At 39.9% G+C, this 26,791-nt stretch overlaps 1 protein-coding gene and 1 pseudogene across 1 annotated transcript; one reads left to right on the top strand and one right to left on the bottom strand.

Moving 5' to 3' along the window:
• Nucleotides 1-3,798: 3,798 nt before the first annotated feature.
• LOC143606394 (protein SMALL AUXIN UP-REGULATED RNA 51 pseudogene) lies at nucleotides 3,799-4,163 on the top strand (annotated as a pseudogene).
• A 7,390-nt stretch (nucleotides 4,164-11,553) lies between these two features.
• On the bottom strand, nucleotides 11,554-26,506 carry LOC143606393 (filament-like plant protein 4; the record flags this gene model as incomplete). Its single annotated transcript, XM_077082171.1, has 6 exons — nucleotides 11,554-12,114; nucleotides 12,652-12,697; nucleotides 12,826-14,857; nucleotides 14,948-15,239; nucleotides 15,809-15,912; nucleotides 26,415-26,506. Coding segments are annotated over 6 exons (2,962 nt in total), but the record flags the coding sequence as incomplete, so codon positions are not given.
• Between the last annotated feature and the right edge of the window lie 285 nt (nucleotides 26,507-26,791).

The raw sequence follows: 26,791 nt of genomic DNA, 5'->3' as shown, positions 1-26,791 counted from the left end.
AAATATTGCAAGTGAATATAAAAATAATTTTATATACAAATAACGAAATAAATATGTGGCATAGGTAAGTGGATTCGAATTCTTTAGTAACTTATAGATGCACGAGAATGAGAGATGCTTGGTCTCACCACATCTTACAATGGAACACGTCAGGTAAGTGGATTCGAATTCTTCAGTAACTTATAGATGCACGAGAATGAGAGATGCTTGGTCTCACCACATCTTACAATGAAACACGTCGACTCTTGTCATTGGCTACATGCCTCAGGATTTCACAGACACTTTTTTTCGAAAGTCAAATTCTGTTAAAACGCATAGCTGAGGCAAAGACAAACACCACAATAAATACAAATGAATTACATATTTATGTAAAAGAGAATTTCGCAATCACTTGGAGACTGAATTAAGATTCCTTCGAAATCTTTCTATTTAGGGAGTGTTTGGCTAAACTTTGAAAACTGCTTATTTGTTGTTTTTCAAAAAGAAATAAGCAATTTGTAAAAACTTCAAAATAGAGCCTTTTCAAATAGCTTATTGACTTATTTGCTTTTCAAGAAACAAAATAGCAAATAAACATTTTTTTAAAGCTTAGCCAAACACCCTCTTAACAAATATACAAATAACATTTGATTTTAAGACTTGGTGTTTATTGTGTGCCACTATAGAGAAAATTCATGAAAACATAGATCACACATCACTCATTTTTATACTACATAGTTATTCATTACAAAACGTCTCTAATGAGAATATTTAACAAAATACCTTAGTAAAATATATTGCCACTAAAAGGCAACTTGATCGCCTCTCTAGTCTTCATCATCATGAATACTATCGTTTGAAAAACGTTAAAAATATATCATAATAAAAATGCAAGAAACAGGTAAAAAACACAACTAAAGCTAGTTAAAATGAGTAAATAAATAATTTTTCAAGTGTTAGTATAAGTAAAATGGGTAAATATGCAATTAACAAGATTTAGACAGTTAAGAAGGGTTTAGAAAGAGAAAATATACAATTGTCCTAAATTTAAAATTATTTTAAGTAAATTCGATTTTTATTTTTTTTATTTTTATTTTTTGTAGATATCTTATTTCGTGAATTTCAAAGGTATATAACAATTTGCCCCAAAGATTCAAAACTCAAAAGAAAGGGCAGTCAAACTCAACTTTTTGATCAAACAACTTGAACTTTCTTGATTTGCTATCAATTATCTAACAAGTTATGACATTAAAATAGTAAAAAGAAAAGGAAAATATCACATGTTACATATTAAAGATTTAACCATGAAAGAATAAAAACCTGTCAAAGAATTTATTACTTTCTATATATCCCTAAACAAATAATAACCACCTTTTGCAATTGGTGAAAAATGTAGTATTTCGGTCAAAGGGGGCACTAGATGTCTAGTGTGTACTTAGATTTGTTTGCAATAATTAATGCCATAGTTGTAAATGATATATTTGAGGAATTTAGTAGGGGGTAAATTAAGTGGAATGGAAAACTTTTACTTGATTATTTTATGTGCTGTGGTTTGGTAAATTAAATTAACGTCACGTCACTGTAATAGGTAGTGAGTTAAAACAAACGATAATCTAGAGCGAGAGATGTTTATCACTTCGATGTAGTAATTACACACTTGGTTCATTGCGGCTTTTATAGAGAGGCCTTTGCTTCTTCGCAGTTGTCCCAAGCAATCCCATGTTCCTTTGCTTCATGGTAGTACGCCTCTTGCTTTCCCACTGCGTGACATTGGTTCTCTGTCCTTCAATAATTAGTATTATTGCTTTTTCGGTTATTTTCTGATTAATAAGCAAGAGTTATTTGTTTACTTCGTGTTTGATTATTGACTCGGGACTTGACTATTTCCTTTTGTGTGCTTCATTTGTGCTTCAAGGGCAGGAAGAAAAGGCTTACCCTTTCCCCGTTATTGGTAATATATAAAAAATGAATCATATTTCATAAAATAACGTTTATTGTACTACTTTTAATTATTATGTATCAAAACAAAAAAAGGGTCATGTGAAAAGTGATAATAATATACAAACTTAATTAGTCAATAACCATGGACCAAACTTAATTTTACAGATAAATTTATTATATGTTATTTTGTTTTTTGAGAAAATCTAAAAACTAACACGTATGAATAAATTGTATTCATTAGTTGTGCCCACATATTATTAGACTAGTTACTTTCATAAATTACAAATTAGAGTTAGTTGATTTTATCTATTTACTTTTGATATATTGTGTAAACTTATTTACAGAATATATGTTGATTTAACATTTAAGACAGACATTGGAGAGAAAAGATTTGAGATGGAAGCCACCAGGTCCCAAGTTTGAATTTGATCTCAGGCAGGTTGTACCGTGGTCTTCTGGCAACAGGATTTTTCCAGAATAGGAAACGCTGGGCATAGATTACTCAGTGTTATCTGTGATCGCGGGTGTATGAGGTCGTCTTTTGCTGATTATGTTACCCCGTGTCGGACTATATTCATTGGTTAGAAAAAAATAACATTTAATGAGGGAGGGGGGTCATGGTGTCCAGCTAAAGTGCAGCATGTTCTAAAAACTCTGAGGACTGCACTTTGCTCTCTTCTTTCACACCCAAACACACCCACATGCCTTTGCTTTTCTCGTATATTATATATACTCGATTGGTCCTACGCAAAACCAACTGATTTGACTATGTGAACAATACCGAATAAATATTAATGAGAACTAAGGAAAATTATATGTAATGTTTTTTTTTGAACGGAGATCAGATGCATGTTAAAAGACTAGCACTTGCAAGTAACTAGAAACACAAGAGACAAACATCAAACATATTTAGAAAATGGAATTACACTAAAATGGAGATCTTATCTACCCCTAATAATACTAACCAGTATTTACGCAGGAATTCCCAATATATCCTAGACACCCTCATTGAGTGTCTATCGTGTGTCCCCGATGAACACTAACCAATATTTTGCAATAGGTTGTTACCACCACGGCTTGAACCCACAACCTTAAAATCATAAAAGTGCAACCTTACTAGTTGCTTCAATGTCCGCCGTCAAAACTCACTTAACATGAGAACTTTTTAACCAAAAAATAAAAGAAAATATTATTTTTATCATAGGTACTATATTCAACTAAGTAGTATTTTTTTTCAAACGTTTGTTTCACATATGCGAATAGTCAACCTATGTACAATTTTTTTTTCATATTCGTATATATGTAATTTATATATATAATATACATGGCCGGCTAAATGATTTTGAAGGCCTAAATCGAAATGAGATTTTATGGCCCTATTATGACAACTGTTTTAAAAAACAAATAAAAAAGTCCTAATAATGAGTCTTAAACTTGGGACTTGCAAGTTAACATCGTACAAGCTTACCACTAAACAAATAGACATATTTATGTGTAATCTGCTGATTAAATATATATCTATATATAATATATTTTTTTAATTTGAAGGCCTTAATTAAATATGGACTTAAAGCCCTATCTTTATTTCGCTGGCCACGGGCCACCCACCCTTGATAATATATATATATATATATATATGTAAAAACTAGTTGTTTTTTTATTGATCGATAGAATGTGCGTATGTTTTATATAGTGTGTGAGGACTGAGGAGTTGTATAATAAACCACATTCTCATAGTACCCTATATTTACACATCTATTCATAGTCCATACCCACACACCACCTTTCTACTAACAACTCAATCTCTCTCTCTTTCTCTCATTCCAAAAGGAAAAAAAAGAAAAAAAGAAAAAAACAATAGCATTTAGTAACCAAAATATGGTCTTCAAGAAGTCATCAAGCAAACTCTCACAAGCAGCACTTATCAAACATATCATGAAGAGATGTTCAAGCATAGGAAAGAAACAACTTTATGATGATGTACCAAAGGGTCATTTTGTCGTCTATGTAGGTGACAACCGCAGCCGATACGTCATACCAATTTCGTTCCTGTCACGGCCCGAGTTCCAAACCCTGCTCCATCAAGCCGAAGAAGAGTTCGGGTTCGATCATGACATGGGACTAACGATTCCTTGCGAAGAACAAGTTTTCGAGTCACTAACATCGTTTCTTCGGTTTTGAGAACATGACATCAACTTCTTCAATATATTAGTTTCCATTTTGTTTCATAATTTTATCTAACCATGCATAAAACCCACAACATGTAATGGGTTTTCTAGTTAATTGTAAATGATATTAACGAAGGGATGAATAGATTTGTTCTTCGTAAAATGAGTTATTTGTTTATGTTTATTAACTTTTTTAACAACAATTTTTTGACACCTAAAATATCACCTATCTTCGCACTCTCAGATATTTAAACTCACTACCAAATTTGTGAGAGACAGACACATTACCACCGCACACCATTTTGAATGGCCGCTTGCTTATTTGTTTATTTGTTTGTTGAAAATCAAAAGATGTTTGGCGAAGCTCCTTCAAAAGATTCAAACTAAAGCTTTTCAAAAGTAGATTTTGCTTTTCAAAAAGCAAATAAACAATTTTGAAAGCTCACTGAAACACCCGTAAATTTTTTAGGGTTACGCTCTATTCACGTTCAATTCTTCCTTATCCGATCATAACTTTCAGAGCTCTCGAATTTTGTATTGAAACTATGTACTACTGTGGCTTTTAGAAATCGTATGCGAAAAATGTCATGTTACATATATATTCTCACATGATAGGGTTCTACGAAGAAAGGTTATTCTTTTTCCTAAAGAAACTCGACTTTGGAATTATTTTTGGCACAAAAAAGGTTGAGTCGGCATGATTTATTTGTATTTCATTTTTTACTTCGTTTATTTGTTTTCAAGTTGGTTGGCTAGAATTATTACCTAAGCAATACGGAAGGGAAGTTATGCATAGACGTTATGGTCGATCTAGACAAATATTGAAGTTATAACTTATAACCTTAAGTTACACATCACTCTTTTGTAAAGTGTGTGTCTGAGGGAGAGAAAGACACAGTATGGAAGAGACGTAGCGGTTTCGACTATTGACTTTGGATCAATGTAATCCACATTCTACTTGTAATTTCTTATTTATTTATGGAATTTTCTGAATATTATAAACAATGCATGGTCATTGGTCAATAATAATTAATAACAAAGCATTTGAGTACCATAGGTTCTCTCTCTTTAGGCTGATTGTGGTGAATTGTGAAAATGCTCTAAAACACAAATTAAAACGCCCGAATCATGCTTTAAATCCCATTGAAATTTTTATCTCTTTAGCATTTGGGCCCCACGTTAAATATTTTTCCTTTGTCATCCGCAAATGCCTTAAAGCCCCTCCCTCACTGTCTCGGTGCGGTATGCCAAGCTCTAAAGACATGCCATATCACTTTACTACCTCATGTTACTGCCCAATGTTATTGCCCACAACAAGGATTCTTATATTTAACTAGTCAATTTTGAGTTATAAACTTTACTGAGTATTACCAATTTTAGAGGCTATAATATAGTGATGAGATTAGTGACGTATCAAATGCCAAATCGATTTATTGATTCTGTACCGGTTTCATTGAAAATAAAGAAGAATAAAAAAACAGAATAGTATCAATACCGAAAATATGAAAACGGATACCGGTATAAACTAAACTGGCTTTGAGTAGGAGTGGTAGCGGACCCAGAAAAAATTTCACAAAGGTCGGAAGAGGGTCGGTGTCAAAATTTTATAGGGGTCATCGGAATTTGAAAATATATAAAACTCTTAAAAAATTTCACAGGGTTCGGCTGACCATTACACTTACAGTGTAGGTCCGCACCTAAGTAGGAGATGATTAATGGCGAAGGCATTCACTCATATTAGACTCCCTGGCAGGCTTCGACGCTAATGACCCGCGGTAACATGACTCATGATGGGTGATACTAAGGTAAAGTCAAGGCCAATCTTGAGGGCGTGCTGAATGAGCGACTACAGGGGCGGATCCAATGTTTGACCAGTGAGGACGTAGCACCCCCTTAAATCTATAGTTTCTTTTTTAAACTTCTGATATACTATGCCAATAGACCTAAGTGCCTCCTTCATTTGTTTTTTTTTCTTTTTTTTTTGGGTTTTTTGAGTGCCCCAAACCCAACGCCTTGAGTAAAACTTACAAGTGCAAGTATTATTTTGTTTTGAAAAATAAAATTAAGCCTAGATTGCTTAATTGTAACTACTTTAACAATCGGATATTTAGAATCTGCATGTTATAAAGGAGTGAGAGATGAATATGTTAATAAGATTGTGTGGCTTTTATTCATATGATTTTGATAATTGGGATAAAATTGATCTTGCATCTCAACTTGGCTTATACATGATAGTGTGCGAGAAGATGAAGGATATGCAAATTAGAAAGGTACTACTGATCTTGCTAGGGTTATGGTGGAAATGCCATCTCTTTTCATTTGATTTATCGGTTATTAAAGTACCATTAGCTTTGCCTATTACAACAACGGTTGAGAGAGGTCTTTTCGGAAATAAAAAACATAATAACAAATTTCTGTAATCAAATCGTTGAATTTATTAAGCGCGTGTGTAATTTGTAGTATTGAGAAAGAAACATTTGCAAGTGTTACGAATAAAAACTGTAATTGACTGCTTTCAAAAGATGAAATCACGCCGATGTCGAATGTTGCTAAAACTTCTATACATAGTTTATTTTTATAAATTTTTTACCTGACTCAGTTTGGTTTGACCCGTTTTAGTTTAATTTGATCCGTTCTAAACTGACTTTTTTAGCACCCACTACCTAAAATTCATGGATCTGTCACTGTGTACAAGGTCTAGAGTCTTGGGTGGCCCAAACATAAAATACACCCTCGTTTTACATATAAAAAATATTTACATATTATATCCATGATCTTAACAAAAAAAAGGTAGTGATGAAAGAGCTTATGAGAACCTCTCCTGCTCCATGCCACATGTGAGGTTGTAGGTTCGAGAATTGATGGCTTCGTTTTATTTTCCGCTCCCTTCTCCACCCCCAATTAGTTCCATTTATGATTTAACCATCTCATACCACCCAAACAAAAGAATAACCTAAGAAATAGCCTCTCTCAATAAGTCGGGGGCTTGCGTATCTCACTCAATTACTTGAACTCGAATTAAAACGCGTAACATGTTTAATTTGTACTTAAACCCGAGACAAAGTGATCAGAACCGAATTCCCTTTGTTTATAAATTACCTATTTTTTTACTGGTTATAACAATTATCACTGTGTACCTATTAATTTTGTTTATGCACATAAGTATCTATTTTAAAGAATTGTTTTTACTACTCGCATAGATTAAGAATCTTCTAAATTTACGACCCGACCCGATGTAAAGTAGCCTCTTGCAAAAGTTATCTAAGCCTATAACAAGTGGAAAGGTATCAACTATCAAAGTCATGCACCAAGTTCGATCCACTATCAATAAAATGTTTATTCAACTTCATAAATCTTATTTAGAATGGACTTGTTGGTCCATATACATCTGACGCGATAGTTATTGGAAAGTTGACCTGAAATAATCCATAGAAAACCACCTCATATTATGTGTTAAGTTGTGTTCACTGTCAAATAATGTCGATTACCCCATATGCTCCCCTATATGTCATTGCTAAAAGTCAAAAGTATGCCATGGCTAAAAGTCAAAAGAGAGTTTCAATCAATAGCAAGTGGTTGTATGTGTTATTTTCATATATGAAAGACACCTCCCTTGTCAATGATAATCAGAACAAAAGACGGGTCAGTGCAACCAGGAAACATTTGGGTTCGTTTGACCTAGGTGGATCCCTGTATGCAACCCGGTCCACAACAAAGTTATCGTTGCTTTGCCTTTACCAACCATGCAAGGGCAATATGGTCAACTATGTGTGCTCATTTATTCAACTTAGTAGCATGTTGAGGTCCCTGATCCACGATTTTACATGTCTTTTGTTTACAATAAATGCTAAAGGGAATTTTTGGATCATATTGTGTTACCAGACGATACTCAGCCAGTCAGCCTATCATTTGCAGTAAATGGGTCTTTCTGTAAGTAAACTTTCTTGGTTGGCAAGTGAACTTGGATCGACTATCTAGTAGAGCTAATCTTGTGGATAAAAGTTTAAATGTTTCTTTTGCATTTCATACGTTGAGTGATGCAAACATGGAAACCAAAGACCATATTTTTGCCTATTGTGCGGTTGCGACTAGGATTTGGAGGCTCGCTAGGTGTGAATATTGATTTTTCTATGCCTAAGAGGCCGATCAACTTTGTGAAATGGTTAGATAACGTGGCATTCCTGAGACAAAGGAAGAGGTTTTGGAGGCTATTATGTTGAAGACTTGGTGGGTGGTTTGGAATATCAGGAATGAGGAGATTTTTCAGACAAACAAGTACCAAAGAATAGCGGAGATTTTTCAGAAAAACAAGTACAAAAAAAGTAGCATTTTTGACAACATAGTCTATTATTTGTTTTTAGTTTTAACTATTGATATAGAAATTGGAGAATCACTTGTGTTGATTTGTAATTGTTTTATTTTCACATCGGCTAGTTTCTTGCTAGGCCGTGTTAATGCAGTAGTTGTTCAAAAAAGAATTTTATGAGAAGGGATATTTTGAATTCTAATTATGCTTTACAAAATTAAAAGTGATATGGTGCATGTTGCGATTTGACACAATAGCACGGAGGATATATTATATATTACAAAAAACCAAACCTGAAAATTTAATTTGGTATGATATGATATCCTTAAAAGACCTAACACATGTATCATGATACCTTGGAGGCCCCTAGGGACCCTAGAATCACATTTCAAGACATTCTTTTAAAAGTTGTTCCATAGTAGTTCAAAACTTAAGATAAGGTTACAATCAACCATAAATAAATAAATAAAAGTATACAGATTTTCAATTTTCTAACAATTTTTAAACGTGATTTGCAAAACAATTTGACAACTCTAACAAGATGAATTTTATGTTTTTTGACTCGTAGCGTAGAACAACTTGTTGCGAATAGAAGTTAATCGTGAAAAAACATGTTATTCGATAACTTTGTTGGAAATTTATATACAAAATGATTTGAGTCCACCCATTGGATTGAGAGGATCTAGAATTGAAGAGGTATTAGGTGACCACATATAGGCCAAAATTTTATTTGACAAAAAAAATATTTATAGTAAATATAGAGTGGTGCTAAATTAATTGTTATGGCAGGTGTGTAGCAACATCATGTGTTATTACTCTATCCATCGACCCACTAGTTTGTGGTAAGTTCATTTGGACCCCATAAATTTTAACTCAACGAAAGGTCTTCTGGTAAATGGACAAAATATTTGTTAGATCATAAAGTTATTGTTTTTATAAATAAACTAAAGATATATTATAAATGAACGCTTTTTTATACGATTAACCGACTTGACTCGCAACTTTGAATGGACTTACTACCCAATTTCACTTCCATATATGAAATGCTGATCAATTCCGTGATATAAAGATGAAGAATACATAACACTATTATCGTGCATATGTGAATCCGGTGAATGCGATTATGGAATTCGTTATGATCCTGATGATGTTGGATTTCCCGTTTAGGGTGCACGATTATAGTGGCGGAGCCAAAAAATTTGTTCTAGGGGTTCGGGGTTTTTCGATGCTCGACTTTTTTCTGGTGTCAATGTTTTCGGGCCTAAATGGGTCGGGTCAGGTGGTCATTCTAAGATAAATAAACTACAACATCACTATAATAATAATAATAATAATAAAAGTAAGTCAGCATTCATTAACGTATAAAGTCATATTTAATTTTTTAAAAATATTACATATTATAATCGTTCGCTACGCATTTTCATGTTTTTGAAAACGATTCTTAGCATTTTCAATTGCAACTATAAGAAAATTGTTTTCAATATATCAAATGCAAGAATCATATATAGTCGTCACTCATCTGATTAAACAAAATCAAATAAGGATTCGTCATGAAGTTTGGATCGATTGAAGTTTGAAGCAACCAAACAAAGAGTTGCCCGACCAACCGTTGCCGTCTCGTTGAAGTTCGGCAGATTAGGTTATGGTTGAAGCCTTGAGGCAAACTGGCGAAGGTGATGAGTCGATAATTGTTTGGTCAATAGAAACATATCAGTCGCTGAGGCGACTGATATTGTTTTTGTTCTTTTATTTAATTTTTACTTAGGTATTATATTTAAGAATGTTAATTGGCTAGGTTTACTAGAAAATTATATGAATAATTTGAACTTTTTCTATAATCTATATATGGGTTAGTATTGGCCCATTTATAATGTTTATTAGCAATTTTTTTATATTTTATAATAAAAATATACATTACTAAAAAAATTAACTAAAATTTTCATAATTAATGGGTTCGAATATTTTTTTAGATGACACTGGATTCGCTCGTTGGTTCGATATTATAGGTTATATATAAAACAAAAAAAAAAGACCGAGTTCGGCCGAACCAAGTGACCACAATGTGGCTCCGCCACTACACGATTATGATGGGGATGATGTGAGATTCAAAAAGGGATTTTGCGATTCAAAAAGGAGTAGCGACGCAGCTTGTTGCCCGCTTGCCTTCTGTTTCGATGTAATCTAAACTTTTCGTTACTTTAAAGAAAAAAAAAAATAGTTAGAAAAAAAAAATTATCAGAGAGAGTCACTAATGGTGATGTAACGGCTAGGGGTTTTAAGATGTGTGATTTCTCTCTTATATTCTCTATATATGCACCTAATGATATACCTTAAGTTATGATAGTAAAGATAATCACTTCCATCGAATAATTACCATGATATTAATATTTGAACATTATAATTAAATAAATAATCGTGAGAGTCATTTAATAGATGAATATCAACATTGATCTTGCCTAAAATGTAGATAACCAAGGGGGTCTTATTACACTTGATTTAGCGAAACCGTACGACATTATACAATTAAACGGTCTAGGTGTTGTGGTCACCAAAGTTATAATAAATACAATGCCAGTTCGGTTTGTCTAACATCAGCAACCATGTTGCACCACGTATATATGAAGGACCAACGTCATTAAATCAATGTCTACACTAGGGGATCAACTTGTGTCAATATCTTTTTGGCTACATCTAAGTTTAAGAAATAGTAAAGGTTCAAAGTAAATAGATTAAAAGCAGTAATATACATGTTGTGTATTATGTATATGTGCACGCATACATATCCGAGACAGTATTTTGTTCATCGGTTTATAGTTATATCATTCGAACATTGAATGCTTACGTTTCAAATTGGCGTCCTCTTAGCTTCAAAATAAAGTGTGATATTATGTGTTTTATGCCTTGTACGAACTATGACGCATTTACCGCTACAGTTGAGCCACAAACATGGTTTCATAGGCATGCTACCATTGCACTGGACTTTGTTAATAAGGATCGTTTTAGACATACATGTGTATATGGTTCGAATAAACATAACAAATGCAACGTTTTGTTACTTTTTCATGCCGTTTCAAAACAATTTACCGCAATGGAAGTAAAAATGCACACATTTTTGTAACCTAAAACAACACTGTACCAACAAACACAACACGTCAACATGAGTTATTTCTTTAACTAAAAACATACTTCATCAAAACCTTATGTCATGTTTTCATAGTAACAAACCAAAAAATAAAAATACATTAGCTTAACCATATATATAACAAGATATCAAGATCAAACACGCACTGTTTCCATAGTATCTACACGTATTCAAGCCTCGCTTCACTTTGCTTTTGTGGAAAAGAACCGACTGATCCCACGGGTGTTCTTTTCAGGAGTCGGGTTAGATGATGACGAAGACGAGGATCCTGATTTCGTGGGCCGGTGTTTTGACCGCACAGGTGAGGTTAAAATATTGTTTGGTTCAGAATCTGAGGCACTAAATTGGTGATTTTCTGATAGTATCGGGGACTCGTTTCCCGTATGTAAATCCATGCCACTACTAGTTGTTAGCTCTTCTTCATGTTCTTCGTCTTCAGCAAAGGTGTGATCTTTTTGACTTAACAGTGACCCAATGGATTCGGTTTGAGGTCGCAGGCCATTTAACTGCTTTCCGAGAAGATATATTGTTTCTTGGCACTCGGCTAGCTTCTCTGCTGCAGCTGCCAATTCTCTCTCCTGTGAATATCATCAACGAAATGACTTTATTATCGTCACTAGATACGAACGCCCCATTTCAGTTGAATAACATACAAGTCTAGCGACCAGTGTCAGTTGTGTCGGGCTGGCGGGTTGAATTGTTCGGTCCGAACACAACCCATACTTTTATTCATGTCAAAACATAAACCCTAACCCGCACACTTAAACGCGTGTGACCCGAAAACAGCCCGTTTAGCCCATTTATCAAAATGTGTCAAACGGGTTAGCGATAGTCAAAGTTGTAAACGTGTGAATTGGGTTGGTGGGATGTAAAAATGGGTTAAACGGGTCATTAAAGGATTTGTGGTTTGACCTGTTTAGCCGAAAGGATCAAACATGTCAACCTGAACATGATCCGTTTAATTAAACAGATCAACCTGAACACGACCCATTTTTTGAAGGGGTATATTTCAACCCAAAATCTGATTATTTCATGTCGTACTCGGGCCGTGTTTGAAATTGTTGCCTTAATATACAACGTACTTAAGTTAAATGGTTATAGAGTGAGTCAGTCACCTGGTTCCTTTTGGCTTCCACGTCAGCAACGGGGGATGCTTCAATCCTGACATAATGAACCAAAAAACTAATCAGTTGCAAACTTAAATAAAATAAAAGTACAAAATGAGCACCGGTTTTTATACAAAAAATAATAAAAATAAAAAAATAATAAATATAACTTAGGTTATTTACCTTTGTAATTGGTCTTGAAGATCCTTGCACTTTGCCTCAGTATCCTTATACTTTGTCCTCTCTTCTTCAAGCTCATTATCCAGCATTACTATCTTTGACTCCAAAAGGTTGACCCGAGATTGCAATCCTGTTGCACGAACTTCAAGTGAATTATACGACTCCGCCATACATTTCAGCTGCGTCTCAGACAAGATATTTAACTTTTGAGCGGCGGTCAACTGAGATTTGACTTCAGATAGCTGATGCTCAGTTTCAGTCAGCTTTGACTTTATGGTTTCGAAATTCTCGTGACTTCTCGAAAGTTCCATAACCATGTTCTCCTTTTCTAACTTCAACTGTTCAAACTCCTCCAACGAGCATTTCAACCGGGACACGTTTAATTCAGAGGTCGGGACGGAGCTTCCATCATGAGGTGTGTCGGGATCAGAAGCCGTGTCGGAAAACTGATTACAACCGTTTGAATAGTCGACCTTGTTTTCAGGTAAAGCAACTTTGTCTATGCAGTCAGGACTAAAGGCTTCAGCATCATTGATTTCATACCCGACAAAGCTGAACCGAAGCTCACTAGCTTTACCGAGAATACCCGACACACAAAGAATAAAATCATTAATATCCATTTTTCCAGACTCGGTTTCTTTAAACTCCTCCAGCTTCTCGAACACTCCAGTCTCTTCTAGAGAAGTTCCCGTTACAGACTTTGCCTCCTTCCGTAGAATCAACAGAAAGTTGTAAATTCGGGAAACCGCAGCAGCCAATTCTTCATATTTCCCCCCTATGCTACCTTGTACTATTCGGTTGATTTCTTCGTAAAGTTTATCGGTATCTGAATCTTTAGGTAATGAATTTAGTAAACCGGATACTTTAGATTTAAGATTCTCCAAAAGATCCGATTCAGTCTTTTCATTCGATGAATAAGCCAACTTCTCCATCTCCAAGAAATCATCCATAAGCTCCAAACGGTTTGCATTTTCGGTTTTATCTTTTTTGTTATGAGATAACTCGGAGACTAAAGTGGTAGCCGAAGATCCAGCAATGCTGACATCGTCATCATTTCCTTCTTCTGAAACTGAGCCCACACTTGTCGGGTTGCTTGCATTTTGACTGATAACGGTTTTCAGTCGAGAATTTGACTGCAGTTGACTTTCCAGACTCTGAAGTTTGCTTACTGTTTTAGCGCAGACGCATCTAGAAGCTTGAAGCTCGGTGTTACGCTTAGCCAACGCTTCTTTCAGCATCTTAGTTTCTTCTTCGGCTGCCAATAAACGCTCGGTCAACAAATCAATTTCCTTTTGCTGTTTTTGAGCGTTGTCGAGAGAGAAGTCAGGAACTGAAGAGAAATGCGGGCTCACCGGGGTTGGGGGTTTGACCGGAGACCGTTTGACCCGAGAATCACCATCATCCCGGCCCAAATTATCAACTTCTAGTTTCATTTGTGCCAGTGCTGCAGGCCCGGGTAATTTCTTTCTTACAAGCCCGCGTAACCTTTGACACTCGGCTTCCAATTTAGCAATTTTCTTTACACCTTCCAAGTGCTGCTTGTTTGCCACGTCAGCAGACCGTACACTCATATTTTTTTCCTCGTTACGTATTTCCAACTCTTTAGCAACAATATGTAACTCGTATTTAAGAGAATTTATTTCCCGCTCACACGATTCAATGTTACTTTTTAACAGCTCGATCTCCGCTTCCGCTTGTGATTTCTCTTCACTCATTTGGATTATTGTGTTGGAACGATCGTGTAACGACCTTGAAACCGCAGCATTTTCAGCAGCAGCCCGCATGAGTTCTTGGTTTAAATTTGCTACCTTTGTATCAAACTCATGCTTCATGTTCTCGAATTGTTTAGTTTTTGCAAGCACAACCTCATGCACAGTTTTTTCATGTTCTTCCTTCAAATTTCTTATTTGGCGCATGCATTCCTTTAAAGCGCCATCTAAATGTGTGGCTCGGTCTTCAGCCGTTAGTTTCAACAGAGTAACCGATTCCAGATGGTTCTTCAATGTTGCGGCTTCTGCCTCAGCCTTTTCCCACCCTACGAAATTAAATATTAAAATTTTTAAATATATGGTAATCACGATTAAAATGAAATAATCAATCTTTAGTCAAACCATAATGTGCAAACCTGAGACAGCATCCTCAGCAACTTTAGCGTGTTGTTTGACCAGATTCTCCTTTGTGGTCAACTCGGAATGGGCTTCGGAAAGCTGTTCATTTAAGTCCTTTACTTCATCTTCTAAAGTTTTAATCTGATCTTCATATACCAATTGCTGATCTTCATATCTTTTCACTTGTTCGTCATATGATTTCACTTGTTCTTCATATGATTTAACTTGATCCTCTAATCCAGTTAACTCTGAATACTGATCCACAGATATTTGAACATACTTTGGCTTTTTGTAGCTTTCTTGTGTAACCTGAAAGTGAAAATTGCAACAAAATAAACATCATATATAACTACAAAAACCAAGTTATGAATAGTATAATTTTCAAGTTTATAGATTGGCCACAAAACTTTCAAGTTTTATAAATTGGCCACAAAACTTTTGTATATGGTTTTCAAGTTATTTACATTGACCACAAAACATATCTTCTTTGAAGTTTGGCCACAAAGTTTTTTTAAAATAAATAGCAACTTATGAAGTTTTCAGTCTTTATAAATTGACCACAAAACATTTGTACTTTGAAGTTTGACACAATTTATTTTAGAAATTTATTTTTTAAATGCTGATCACAAAACTTTTGTACTTTGAAGTTCTGCCACAAAACTTTCTTTTAGAAGTTTGATCACAATCTCTTGATATATGTGAAAAGATATAAAATAATATTTTTAACATACAAAAATCCATAATCAATAACCTACAAAATTTATAACTAATATATTATAATTTGGGGTGTAACTTAAACGAGCCAGCTTAATGAACAAGCGAACAAGCCGAGCTTATAAACATGTTATAAATGATTATAAAAAGGTAACCGAACAAACCTTGTCACCCTGAGAACCAACCGAAGCAGTTACAATAACAGATTCTATTTTCTCAGAACCCGACTTATCCGATGACTTCTTCTTCCACGGCCAACTCATATCGACTGTATATTTACACAAATAAAATCAAACCGAAATGATAATGTTGGAATCTTGATAGAAATGGGGACCTTTCTGCTGATACAGGGCATTCAGAAACCTTAGTACCAGCTAAAAGCTTATTAGAATTATCATTTTCAATAAATATTTACTTTTGAAAAAGGATACAGATCAAGACATAACACCAACAGGCTAGAAAACAATGGCTCAGAATCAAATTCTGGAAAAATAAAAAGTAAAAAAGTGAAAAAGAAAAAATAACAAAAAGTTTTTTAAGATAAAAAGTGACAGAAAGTGAAGGCATAAAATAATTTCAAGGGAATCCAATATTCCAGTCCTACAAGAATGGCATATTTACATGCTTCACCAAATCTGGTGCTTTATTATTATAAAAAAAATAATAATATATTAATAATAACACCGACTGAAGAAACACTAAGCGACCCGGGACAGATTATGGATAATCTGGGGGTTAAGTAATGTTTCCCACGAGGATGAGGTTCAGTAGAGAAGGTTGTTCTTCAGGTGACCTGCAAAACAGACACCATAAGCTCGTCACTGAAAAGGGGGGGGTTCCTCCTTGTGACCACCCTCCGGCGTGAGAATCAGACTAGATTGCTCTGAATATAAGTGTATATTAAGAGATTGCTAGATAAGAATGAGATATCAGATGATGTCCTTACCATTCCAAGGTGTTGGAGTATTTATAGCCGAAGGTAGGTTTCCTAGAAGGTACAGCCGGCTGAATAGTATTCCTGTTCTACCAACAGTGGACTACGCACAGGCCATGCTGGTTGGTGGATAGACTACGGCCGACAGTAACAAGGTCGGCTATACACTGTTCCTTTACTGCCGGCTATGCACTGTTCCACCAACTGTAGGCTGCGCACGTCCCATAGTAAGGGTTGGTGAGTAGGCAGCGGCTAATAATGACAAACAGTACTAGAGGGTGCTCCTCCTCGTACTGTTGTCGGTGAGCTGTCACCCTGTGATTGGTTCATGGGCTGTTCTGGTATAGTACAAAAGATCTTCCAGAAGCATACAGACCTTAGTAGGTATAGTACAAAAGATCTTCCAGAAGCATACAGACTGGCTCATTTAGGCGGGAGTATTCCCGCCTTGCTCATTCCTTCATGTGACTACTGAAGTAGCTAGTGCCTTGTGCGTGTAGCCTTGCTGTTAGTGCGGGTAGCCTTCCCTGATGGTTTGTATCCGCAACTGCGGGAACAGGCGGGGTACTTCACCATTGGGAGGCTTTCCCCTGCGGGTACAGCTGGCGTACTGCGCGTAAGGTTTTCTGAGCATGGTGGGTCCTGCAGGAGCAGTTGGTCGTTGCGCAGACGTCCCTGTTCAAGGTGAGTCTTGCGGGTCCAACTGGGCTCTGCTGGGACCTACCTCTTCAAGTCCCCCCAGTCCAATGTTCTTCTCATGAATTATTAATAAGTGAGGTGAACTTTTGGACTTAGCAAGGGGTTTTGAAAAGGGTTTTTAGTTTAGGTTTTCCGTGGGGATTCTTCCCGCGGTTTTCCTGATGTCACGCAGAAATTCCCGACTTTTCTGCTTGATCTTTGGGTATGAAGCGGGTAGGTTTGTAACCTCCTCGCAAGTCAGGAGTGTTGAGTCCCACTTGTGTGGATTCTCCATGGGGTTTTGGTAGTTTTCAACATATTGATCAATTATGCTAAAACCACCAATTCCATCTTGGAGTTTCAAACAATATAGTTCTCGACGTTCCCGTCATGCGGGGATGTTATTCCCGTTTCCGCAAGCATGGCCCAAAAGATCCTTCTTGGTTTGAATTCCCTGCAGAGTGCTAAGTATGTGAAGGGTTTTGCCTTGACACTGTACCCGCACTCGTCTTACGGTTACTTTACTTCCAAGGTATTCCTGGCGTCAATTCCCTGCGGGTGCTAAGTATGTGAAGGGTTTTGCCTTGACACTGTACCCGCACCCGTCTTATGGTTACTTGGTTGCCAAGGTAAGGGGTATTTTCCCGCTTACTTTTGAATCTTTTTGAATTTTTTTTTGAAATTCGAAGAGTTGGTGAAAGGATAAGAACAATCCAAACCTCTGAAATGTCGTGCGACGGTTTCTTCTGACTGTGTCAGGACGTGCAGGAAGTTATGGTGACGTGACAGTACATGGTCATTCCAGACGCCTTTTCAGGCGCGTGGGCGCGATTTTTCGGGCGCGTGGCCGCGAAATTAATGGTACGCGTCCTTTCAACAGCTGTTGCCAGCTTGCTTTTTGCCACGTGTCATAGTTTCATTGCACCTTCGATTTCTCTCTCTTCCGCATTAATTTCATCGCATTAATTGCGATTAGTATATAAAGGGGGAGAGGGTTCTTTGTAATCCACACTTTCACTTTTCTCTTCATCTTCAAAGCGATTTCCGGCGAATACTCAACTTTTCAGTCGAGCATTCTCTCGAAATCGTTTTCTTCTTTCATCTGCAAGATGTCTTCTCACGATCTCGAAGCTACAGCCCAGGAGGCTGGGGTGTTCACCGATGACAAGAGTACTGCTGGCGAGTGCCAGTGTGCTCTGCCTGTCGATCTGTACCAGTACATCGTCAGGAAGTTCATGCTCGAGTCTCTCGAGCCTGAGTTTCCTGAACCCTATCAGACGGTGTATGATGCCCCCAGAGGCAAGATCGGGGTATATGCTGCATTCTTTGTTTATGGGAACCTTAGGTTCCCATTGACAAAGTTTGTGTACCGTGTCCTGGGGAGGCACAGTGTGCACCTGACCGAGGTGCACCCGATGGCGATCGCGAAGATTCGCCACTTCGAGTGGGTATGCCGGATTCTGGGCATTGAGCCCTTCGTCGACCGCCTGATGACCTTCTACTCCTGGAGGTGCATCCAGGGGTGGTATACGCTGATAACCCGAATCAAGGGTTTGAAGATTTGCGCAACCGAGCGCAGTCTTCGTTCGTGGAAGAGGGAGTTCTTCTACCTCTCTGCTCGCGCCATCCCCCTTGCCATGAAATTTAAGAATGGGCAAGCTCTCCCAAGCCTTCACGCCTCCAACTACCAGGAGGCGGAATGGTTCTCGAAGATATCCCGGGTCCAATCTCCGGTTTACCGGTTTGCGGAGTCCGGGATGGTGATGCTCGGGATGAGCCGGGTGTGGAAGGATGCGGATGCGCGAAAGATCCCGATCGTCCTCGAATACGGTTCGAACTCTGTTCCTTATGGTATGCTCTGTTTCTTTTTGTTGATTTAGAATCTTTTCTAACTTTTTTCCTGTTTATTTCAGAGGGGAACGACTTGCAGTCTCTCCTGCAGCCGCGGGAGAGTGATGGTCCCGCTCGGATGGGTACTCGTGCTCTCGATGAGAACGAGTTGCCCATCTTGGAGCAAACGAGGGATCGGTTCGTGGAGGTCTACCCGCTAGGCCACGAGATCCTGAGCGCCAGGCGGCCAGGTAAGGCGCTATTCAACCCTCGACCCCTCAATGTTGAAACCTCTGCTGGAATTCCTCTAATCGTATGTTCTGATGAGGAATCCGCAGATGGTCCTCCGTTGGTGCGGAAGAAGAAGGCTGCCGGCGGGAAGGGGAAGGAGAAGGTGGCCTCCACTGCCGATCCAGTGCCTTGGTCTGACTCAGAGGCCGAGAGCGAGGAGGTGGCGGGGAACCCCGGTGGTGAGAAGACCACCGCTCCGGAGGCTGTGACGACGGTCACCTCCGGAGAGCCCCGGATGACGACGGTGAGCGGCGCAAAGAGGCCGGCTCCATCGGGTTCATCCCCGCCTGTCCGTACTTTCAGGCTCAAGAAAACCCGTAAGTACAAACTTTATTTTTAACTTCATAGTTTTCCATCTTTAATACTTTTCTTTGTGCAGGCGTGGATGTTGACGCATTCCAGGGTGGAGCAGGGAAGAGTACTCCCCCGCCCATGACGGTAGGCTTGGTCAGCCTACCTGAGGCGACGACCCAGGCGGCTGCGCCTGCTTCCGCTGGTTCAGTTGCTCAATCCATTGAGCCAACTGTTCCAGCTGTGATGACATCACCGCCGGCTGTCAGTGCCATTTTTACAGCATCTTTCACTGAGCCGGCGGTTACTTTTGCTGCGGACTCTGCAACGGCGACAGCGGCGGACTTCACCATGCCTCCTCCGTCATCGGCATCGACGGCCGATCCTTCAGGTATGCATGGGGCTTCTCGCCAACCTATGCCTCCTTCCCGTCTACCTGACCTCTTGGACGGATTTCCCTTGGGTTCAGATGACGGGTTTGGCGGCTATCGGCCTGTTATCGACCCTACAGGTGCGTAGGCTTCTCTTGGCCTATTATTATATATATATATATATTTTTTTTATATCATCTTTTCCTAACTGCTTTTTGTTTTTTGCAGTGTCGGATTCCAATGAAGTGTATGTTCCACGATGGAACATCCGCCGAGGAACAACCCTTCGCACCCCTGTGGAGTGCGTGGATTGGGCTCGTCACGCAGCTCCCAGTGGTGCGTTGGGGGAAGCCATGGCTAGCTACCAGGAGGGTAGGCTAACCAATGAGCTTCGGGTTCTCCTAGCCCGGATGCAGCCGCGCGTCGAGCTGCTTTGTCGTGAAAACGACAAGTTAAAAGCAGCTCGCATTCAAGAAGTGGCTCAGGCGCGGGCTGTCCTGTAGGAGAATAGGAGGCTCTCCGCCGCGGCTGCAGAGAAGGAGAAGGCGTTTAAGGCCCTTAAAGTTGAGGTTCAGGCCCGTCTCGAGGCCCGTTCCAAGGCTGCCCAAGCTGTTAACGAACAGCTTCGGCTGGCTAAGGAAACTGCTAGGAACGCAACTGAAAGGGCCACCAAGGCTGAAGCTGTTGCTGAGCCTCTACGCCTCGAAAATGAGGAACTTAAAGCTAAATTAGATGCGCTCCAACAGGCTCATGATGCCTTGGCGATGGAGGACGCGAAGAAGCTCCAAGAGATCCTGGACCAGAGGGGCGTGCTTGACCACACTGAGCGGAAGCTAAAGGGCGTCGAAGAGGCTGCTGCAAAGGAAGTGTTGCTTGCCAACCTTAATAAAAGTGAAGCCGAACGCGCCTGTACCCAAGCTCAAGCCGCCCTCCAAGAAGCTCTGGTTGCCAAGGAATGGCTTCTTCGAGAAGCGTTGTCTCAAGTAAGCTTTTCATGTCTTTACGCTTTTCTTTGTAAATAGAAAAGGTTTTGATACTTGTATTTTTTTTTTGTAGGTTGTGCATCGGGTCTTTACGGAGACGTCTTATGACGATGCCATGAGCACAGCCCTCAACGCTTCTCATGAGGATGGGGAAAAGGCCGGCTTCCTGCTTGGTCTAGGGTTTGTTGAGAAAGGCATCCCGCCTTCCAACTTCCCTTTGTATAATGTTGATACTGAAGCTGTTTACGACCAAGCAGTGAATCAGTATGCCGTCTTCCCGCATCCGGTGGTGGAGAAGGTGAACGAAGTCGCTGCTGCTGATGATAGGCTAGCTATCCTTAAAGCTTTCCTTGAACCACCACGCTCTACTGATGGAGCGGGTCCAAGTGGAAGTGGTCCTGAAGCTTGATTCTGAAGATCCCTTTCCACCATTAGCGTAGATTTTTGCTTTTATATGGCTTCTTTTGTATTCGGGTATGCACCCAGCAATCTTTGTAATATTTGAATTTGATGGAATAAAGATTTAGTTCTTTGCCTTGTTTATTTTACGCATGTTTTGATCTAACTTAGCAATTTCTTTAGTACTTAGATAAGTTAACTTTTTAACGTGGTAAATTATAAGTTTGTTTCGCTTCCTCTTTCATGATTGTGCGGGTATGACCGTCACTTACACTTAGTAGGATGGCTTAACTTTACTTATATCTGACCTGCGTGGAAGTTTTCCTCATCTTTTCCTTTGAAATTTTCTAAGTGTTCAGGATAAGTTAACCTTTGGACGTGGTAGATGATAGGTTGAAGTTTTGCTTCCTTGTTCGTGATTGTGCGGGTAAGACCGTCACTTGCACTTACAAGGATGGCTAAACTTTACTTACATCTGACCTGCGTGTAGGTTTTCCTTAAAACTTGAGATTTTTAGCGTTGTGTTTATGCGGGTTTTGCCGCCTTCCACACGTAACGACTTACTTCTTCCCCCATTTATGCGGTGAATACCGGCACATCAGTGTGGGAAGTTCATAAGTATAAAGGTAAGGCTATCAACACATTGTGAAAGGAGAATCATTTCCATTAGAAGTGCATCTAGGCCTTTTCCTTACAAGTTTGGAATTGATCTACATATAACATTTGCGTAATTGAGCTCCATTCCATGTTCTTGGGATGGGAGTGCCATCGAACCTTTCGAGCCGGTATGCGCCCTTTCCCAGGACTTCTTTGATAATGTATGGCCCTTCCCAGACCGGGGCCAGCTTTCCTGGGCGTTCTTGGTTTGAAGCCTCGTTGTTACGCAGTATGTAGTCTCCTAAATTGAAGTTGCAGAGTTTTACCCGCGTGTTGTAATACTTTTGCATTTGTCGCTTGTAGTTCTCTTCACGCACTGCGGCTAAGTCTCTGCGTTCCTCGGTTAGCATAAGGTCCAACCGTCTTTCCGCATCATTGTCTTCTGGCTGAATCAAGACCCTTGGTGAGGGTAAGCCAATTTCGACCGGGACCATGGCTTCAGTGCCATAAGTGAGACTGAACGGGGTTTCTCCCGTACTGGCCTTCTTCAGCGTTCTGTTTGCCCAAAGGACGTGCGGAAGCTCGTCCACCCAGCCGGATCTGTGTTCCAAGAGTCTTTTCTTTATGCCTTCGACGATGCTCTTATTTGCTCTTTCCACCTCACCATTACCTTGCGGGTGTGCCACTGAGGTAAAGGTGTGGGTGATTTGAAGTTCTTTTAGCCACTGTTGTAGCTTCTTGTCAGCAAAGTTGGTGCCGTTATCGCTCACCAAATTCTGTGGAAGTCCAAAACGACAAATAATAAATTCCCAAATAAATTTTTTGATATGTTTCGCGGTTGTTTGGGCTAAGTGTTTTGCTTCTATCTACTTGGTGAAGTAGTCGATGGCTACCACTAGGAACTGAACATTTCCTGCTGCTGTAGGAAATGGGCCTGTCACATCGATGGCCCACTTCTGAAATGGCCATGAAGAGGTGACTGGAACAAGTTCATTATTCGGGCGGTGCGTGTTGGGTGCGTAGAGCTGGCAAGACCTGCATTTTCTGATGTATGCCAGCGCATCCGTATGCATCCCCGGCCAAAAGTATCCCGCGTTGTTTAGCTTAGCTTAGCTACAACAGCGCGGGGACCTGCGTGTACTCCACAGATGCCTTCGTGTACTTCCCTTAGGAGGTAGTCAGCATCTTGGTTGTCCACGCATCTTAAGAGTGGGCCAAGAAAGTTACGTCTGTAAAGGATGTCATCGATGAGTTGATAATTCAGTGCTTTACAGCGTAGTTTTCTTGCCTGTGCTTTTGACTCTGGTAGTGTACCTGCCGCAAGGTATTTTATTATTGGTGTCATCCACGTTTCCGTGCCGGTTTGGACGATAGGGCCTTCTTTGCTGGGTCCTCCTGGCACTCGCGGGAAGCGCACCTCAGCTTCCTTCCACGCGCATGGTCTGTCGTTCGCCTTTTTCTTCCTCTGATCTTACCATGAACCATGTTGATGCTGATGTCAACGGGCTTTCGTCCGTTGCCTCGGTACCGGTTGTCGTTCCTTTCTCCCTTCTTGATTGATGCCACCAGGTGTGCCAGTCTTCCATCCTTTACGAATGATTCAACAATATCCTTCAAGGATGTACACTCTTCCGTACTATGACCTTTTGTCCCGTGGAAGTCACAGGATTTACTCTGATCCGCATTAGGTCGCTGCCGGATCATTGGAGCTTTTGGCCATGATAGCTTTTCAGTGGCAAATATCTCCGTGACGCTTTTGGTGAGTGGCGTCCACCGATGTTTTTGGCTTGAAGGGTGTGTGTTATTTCTTCCGCCAACAAGAGGGTGAGAGCTGGATGAGGTGTCAAAGTTTACCCTTGACTGCCAGATACCTAGCTTCCTCTTTTTGTTCTGCCGGGCGATCCGAACATTGTTTTCTCTAGTCCTCTGCGTGTAGAGGTGTGTACTCTGGGGAAGATCCCTTCCTAGTTGCTTCTCCGTCTCAGCAAAGCGCTTGGCCGCCGTCATGATGGCATCCCATGTTGATGCCATGCCGTCCTTACCCGTCAATGTGCGGATAAGCTCTGGGTATTCGGCGCCCTGGATGAAAGCGGCGCGAACAAGATCTTCACTTATGTTGCCGAGACTTAGCTTTTTGGAGTTGAAGCGAGTGATGAAGTCTAGTAAAGATTCATCCTCTTCTCTAACGCAGTTGAGGATCGTCCACTGTTTTTCAGTATATTTCCTTTGCTGGCTGAAGTGCTGGCTGAACTTGTTCTGAAAGTCTGCCCAATCATAAATGTGGTGGACCGGTAAACGATCGAACCATGCCCTGGCCGCTCCAACCAGAGTCATCTGGAACATATAACACCACGTGGGTTCCGTCCAGTTACTGACGGTTGCCCCCGCAATGAATCTGTTCAAGTGGTCGTCTGGGTCGGATAGACCATCATAAGTGCCGATGTTGGACATTTGTTTGGCACTTCTCGGGGCGATTGCTTCCGCAATGTCCCTTGCGAACTTAGACTTCCCTGCATTTGCAGCAGTTGGTCTAAAGGTTTTGGAGAAGTCACGCGGGTTTCTCTCCGCATTTGTTGGTTTAAAGGCTTCCCCAAAATTCCTTGTCGGCTGGAAGTCCGTTTCCTTACGCTTCCCTTTTGCCTTATGGCGAGGGTTTGCGTCGGTATCGGATTCTTCCCGCTCATCGTCTGAGTACTCGCACTCACTGTTCATATTGAGATGTTGGCGAGTACTGCCGAATTCGTCAGCCTGTTGAACTGAACGCAAGCGTTCATCCAACTCAGCTTGGAACTCTTTCTGACGTGCTTCGGCCCACGCCTTAACTTGATCTAGTGTTTGGCGAGGGACCCTCGTTCGTTTCTCCAACTGGGCATCAGTGAACCCCAGTGGAATATTTACTGCACTTGCCCCGGCTTGGGTAACCGGGGTAGTGTTCGTAAGATTTGTATAACCGCCGGTGTTCCCAGTTGCTGGGGTTGTGGTCACCGGGGTTTCTTGGTCGCTTACTGGCCTTGGGACCGGAGTAACGTTAACCATTTTTTCAGAAATTTTGAAAAAACTAAGAATTAGTTCTAGCTTTTATGCACGGATGGCGCCAATGAAGAAACACTAAGCGACCCGGGACAGATTATGGATAATCTGGGGGTTAAGTAATGTTTCCCACGAGGATGAGGTTCAGTAGAGAAGGTTGTTCTTCAGGTGACCTGCAAAACAGACACCGTAAGCTCGTCACTGAGAAGGGGGGGTTCCTCCTTGTGACCACCCTCCGGCGTGAGAATCATACTAGATTGCTCTGAATATAAGTGTATATTAAGAGATTGCTAGATAAGAATGAGATATCAGATGATGTCCTTACCATTCCAAGGTGTTGGAGTATTTATAGCCGAATGTAGGTTTCCTATAAGGTACAGCCGGCTGAATAGTATTCCAAGGGCTGTTCTGGTCAGATCGTCTGTTCTGCCCATACCTTAGTAGGTATAGTACAAAAGATCTTCCAGAAGCATACAGACTGGCTCATTTAGGCGGGAGTAGCCTTGCTGTTAGTGCGGGTAGCCTTGTGCGTGTGCGTGTAGCCTTGCTGTTAGTGCGGGTAGCCTTCCCTGATGGTTTGTATCCGCAACTGCGGGAACAGGCGGGGTACTTCACCATTGGGAGGCTTTCCCCTGCGGGTACAGCTGGCGTACTGCGCGTAAGGTTTTCTGAGCATTGTGGGTCCTGCGGGAGCAGTTGGTCGTTGCGCAGACGTCCGTGTTCAAGGTGAGTCTTGCGGGTCCAACTGGGCTCTGCTGGGACCTACCTCTTCACCAACATAAATTTAGGAGAAAATCAAACCTAATCCTAATATCATAATAATTAATTAACATACTCCAAATTAAATAACACAACATCAATTACAGATATTTCCTGCTCATAAACACAACCAAGCAAAATCAATTTTCATGGCCTATAAGAATCTGTTCCGACCCGACCCAAAACAACCCTTTTTGAATTTGACCCGTTTCGACCCTAACCCATTGTAAGTTGTCACCCGACCCAAATCGACCCTTTTTTAATTTGACCCGTTTCGACCCTAACCCATTTCGACCCGACCCAAAACGACCCTTTTCAATTTTACCCGTTTCGACTCTAACCCATTCTGGCCCATGACCCGTTCTCACTCGACCCGACCCGTTTGCCAGTCACCTACTAATAATAGAATTGTTATCACAAATCTCCAAAATTCGTATCTAACTGAAGATCAGTAAAGTTGAATAACCTAAATTGCAATATTAAATTGAATCTGAAACTTAATTAGATCAAAAACATGTAGTCTCGAGAACAGTGCAAATTCAGCAACCCATTAATTACTTAAACAGTAATTAAATAAACAAATAAATAATAATAATAATAAACTTACCGGAGACAATGCAGTAGTTCTCAGATGATGAAACTATAGTAATGAACCGAGGCCATGAATCGATTGAAGAAGCTGGGTTGAATAATATTGTGCTTTAAGTTGGTTATTGTTGCAATTAGAGATCCAAATTAGAAGCTTAGCTTCAATTGAGCTGGAGGTTGCGATGGCCAGAATTTGACGGCGGTGACGGTGGCGGTGACGGTGGCGGAAGAAGCTGTTGGTGCTACTTGAAAACTCAGGGGCTACTTAAAATATATCACCATGTAATTCAAGTGTATAGACGTTACACTTTCCCCCCCTGCTTTTGCTTTTTGTATGTAAGCATAAGTTTATGTTTTGGTCTGGTGTTATGTGGTTTGTACAGTTTGAATCCTTTA

Source organism: Bidens hawaiensis, unplaced genomic scaffold, assembly GCF_021521415.1.
Source record: "Bidens hawaiensis isolate Kalapana, Puna unplaced genomic scaffold, B.hawaiensis_p1.1 tig00074618_1, whole genome shotgun sequence".
In the NCBI taxonomy this organism is placed as follows: Eukaryota; Viridiplantae; Streptophyta; class Magnoliopsida; order Asterales; family Asteraceae; genus Bidens; species Bidens hawaiensis.
Note: the sequence above shows the minus strand (reverse complement) of the source record. Positions and strands in the feature narration are given on the sequence as shown.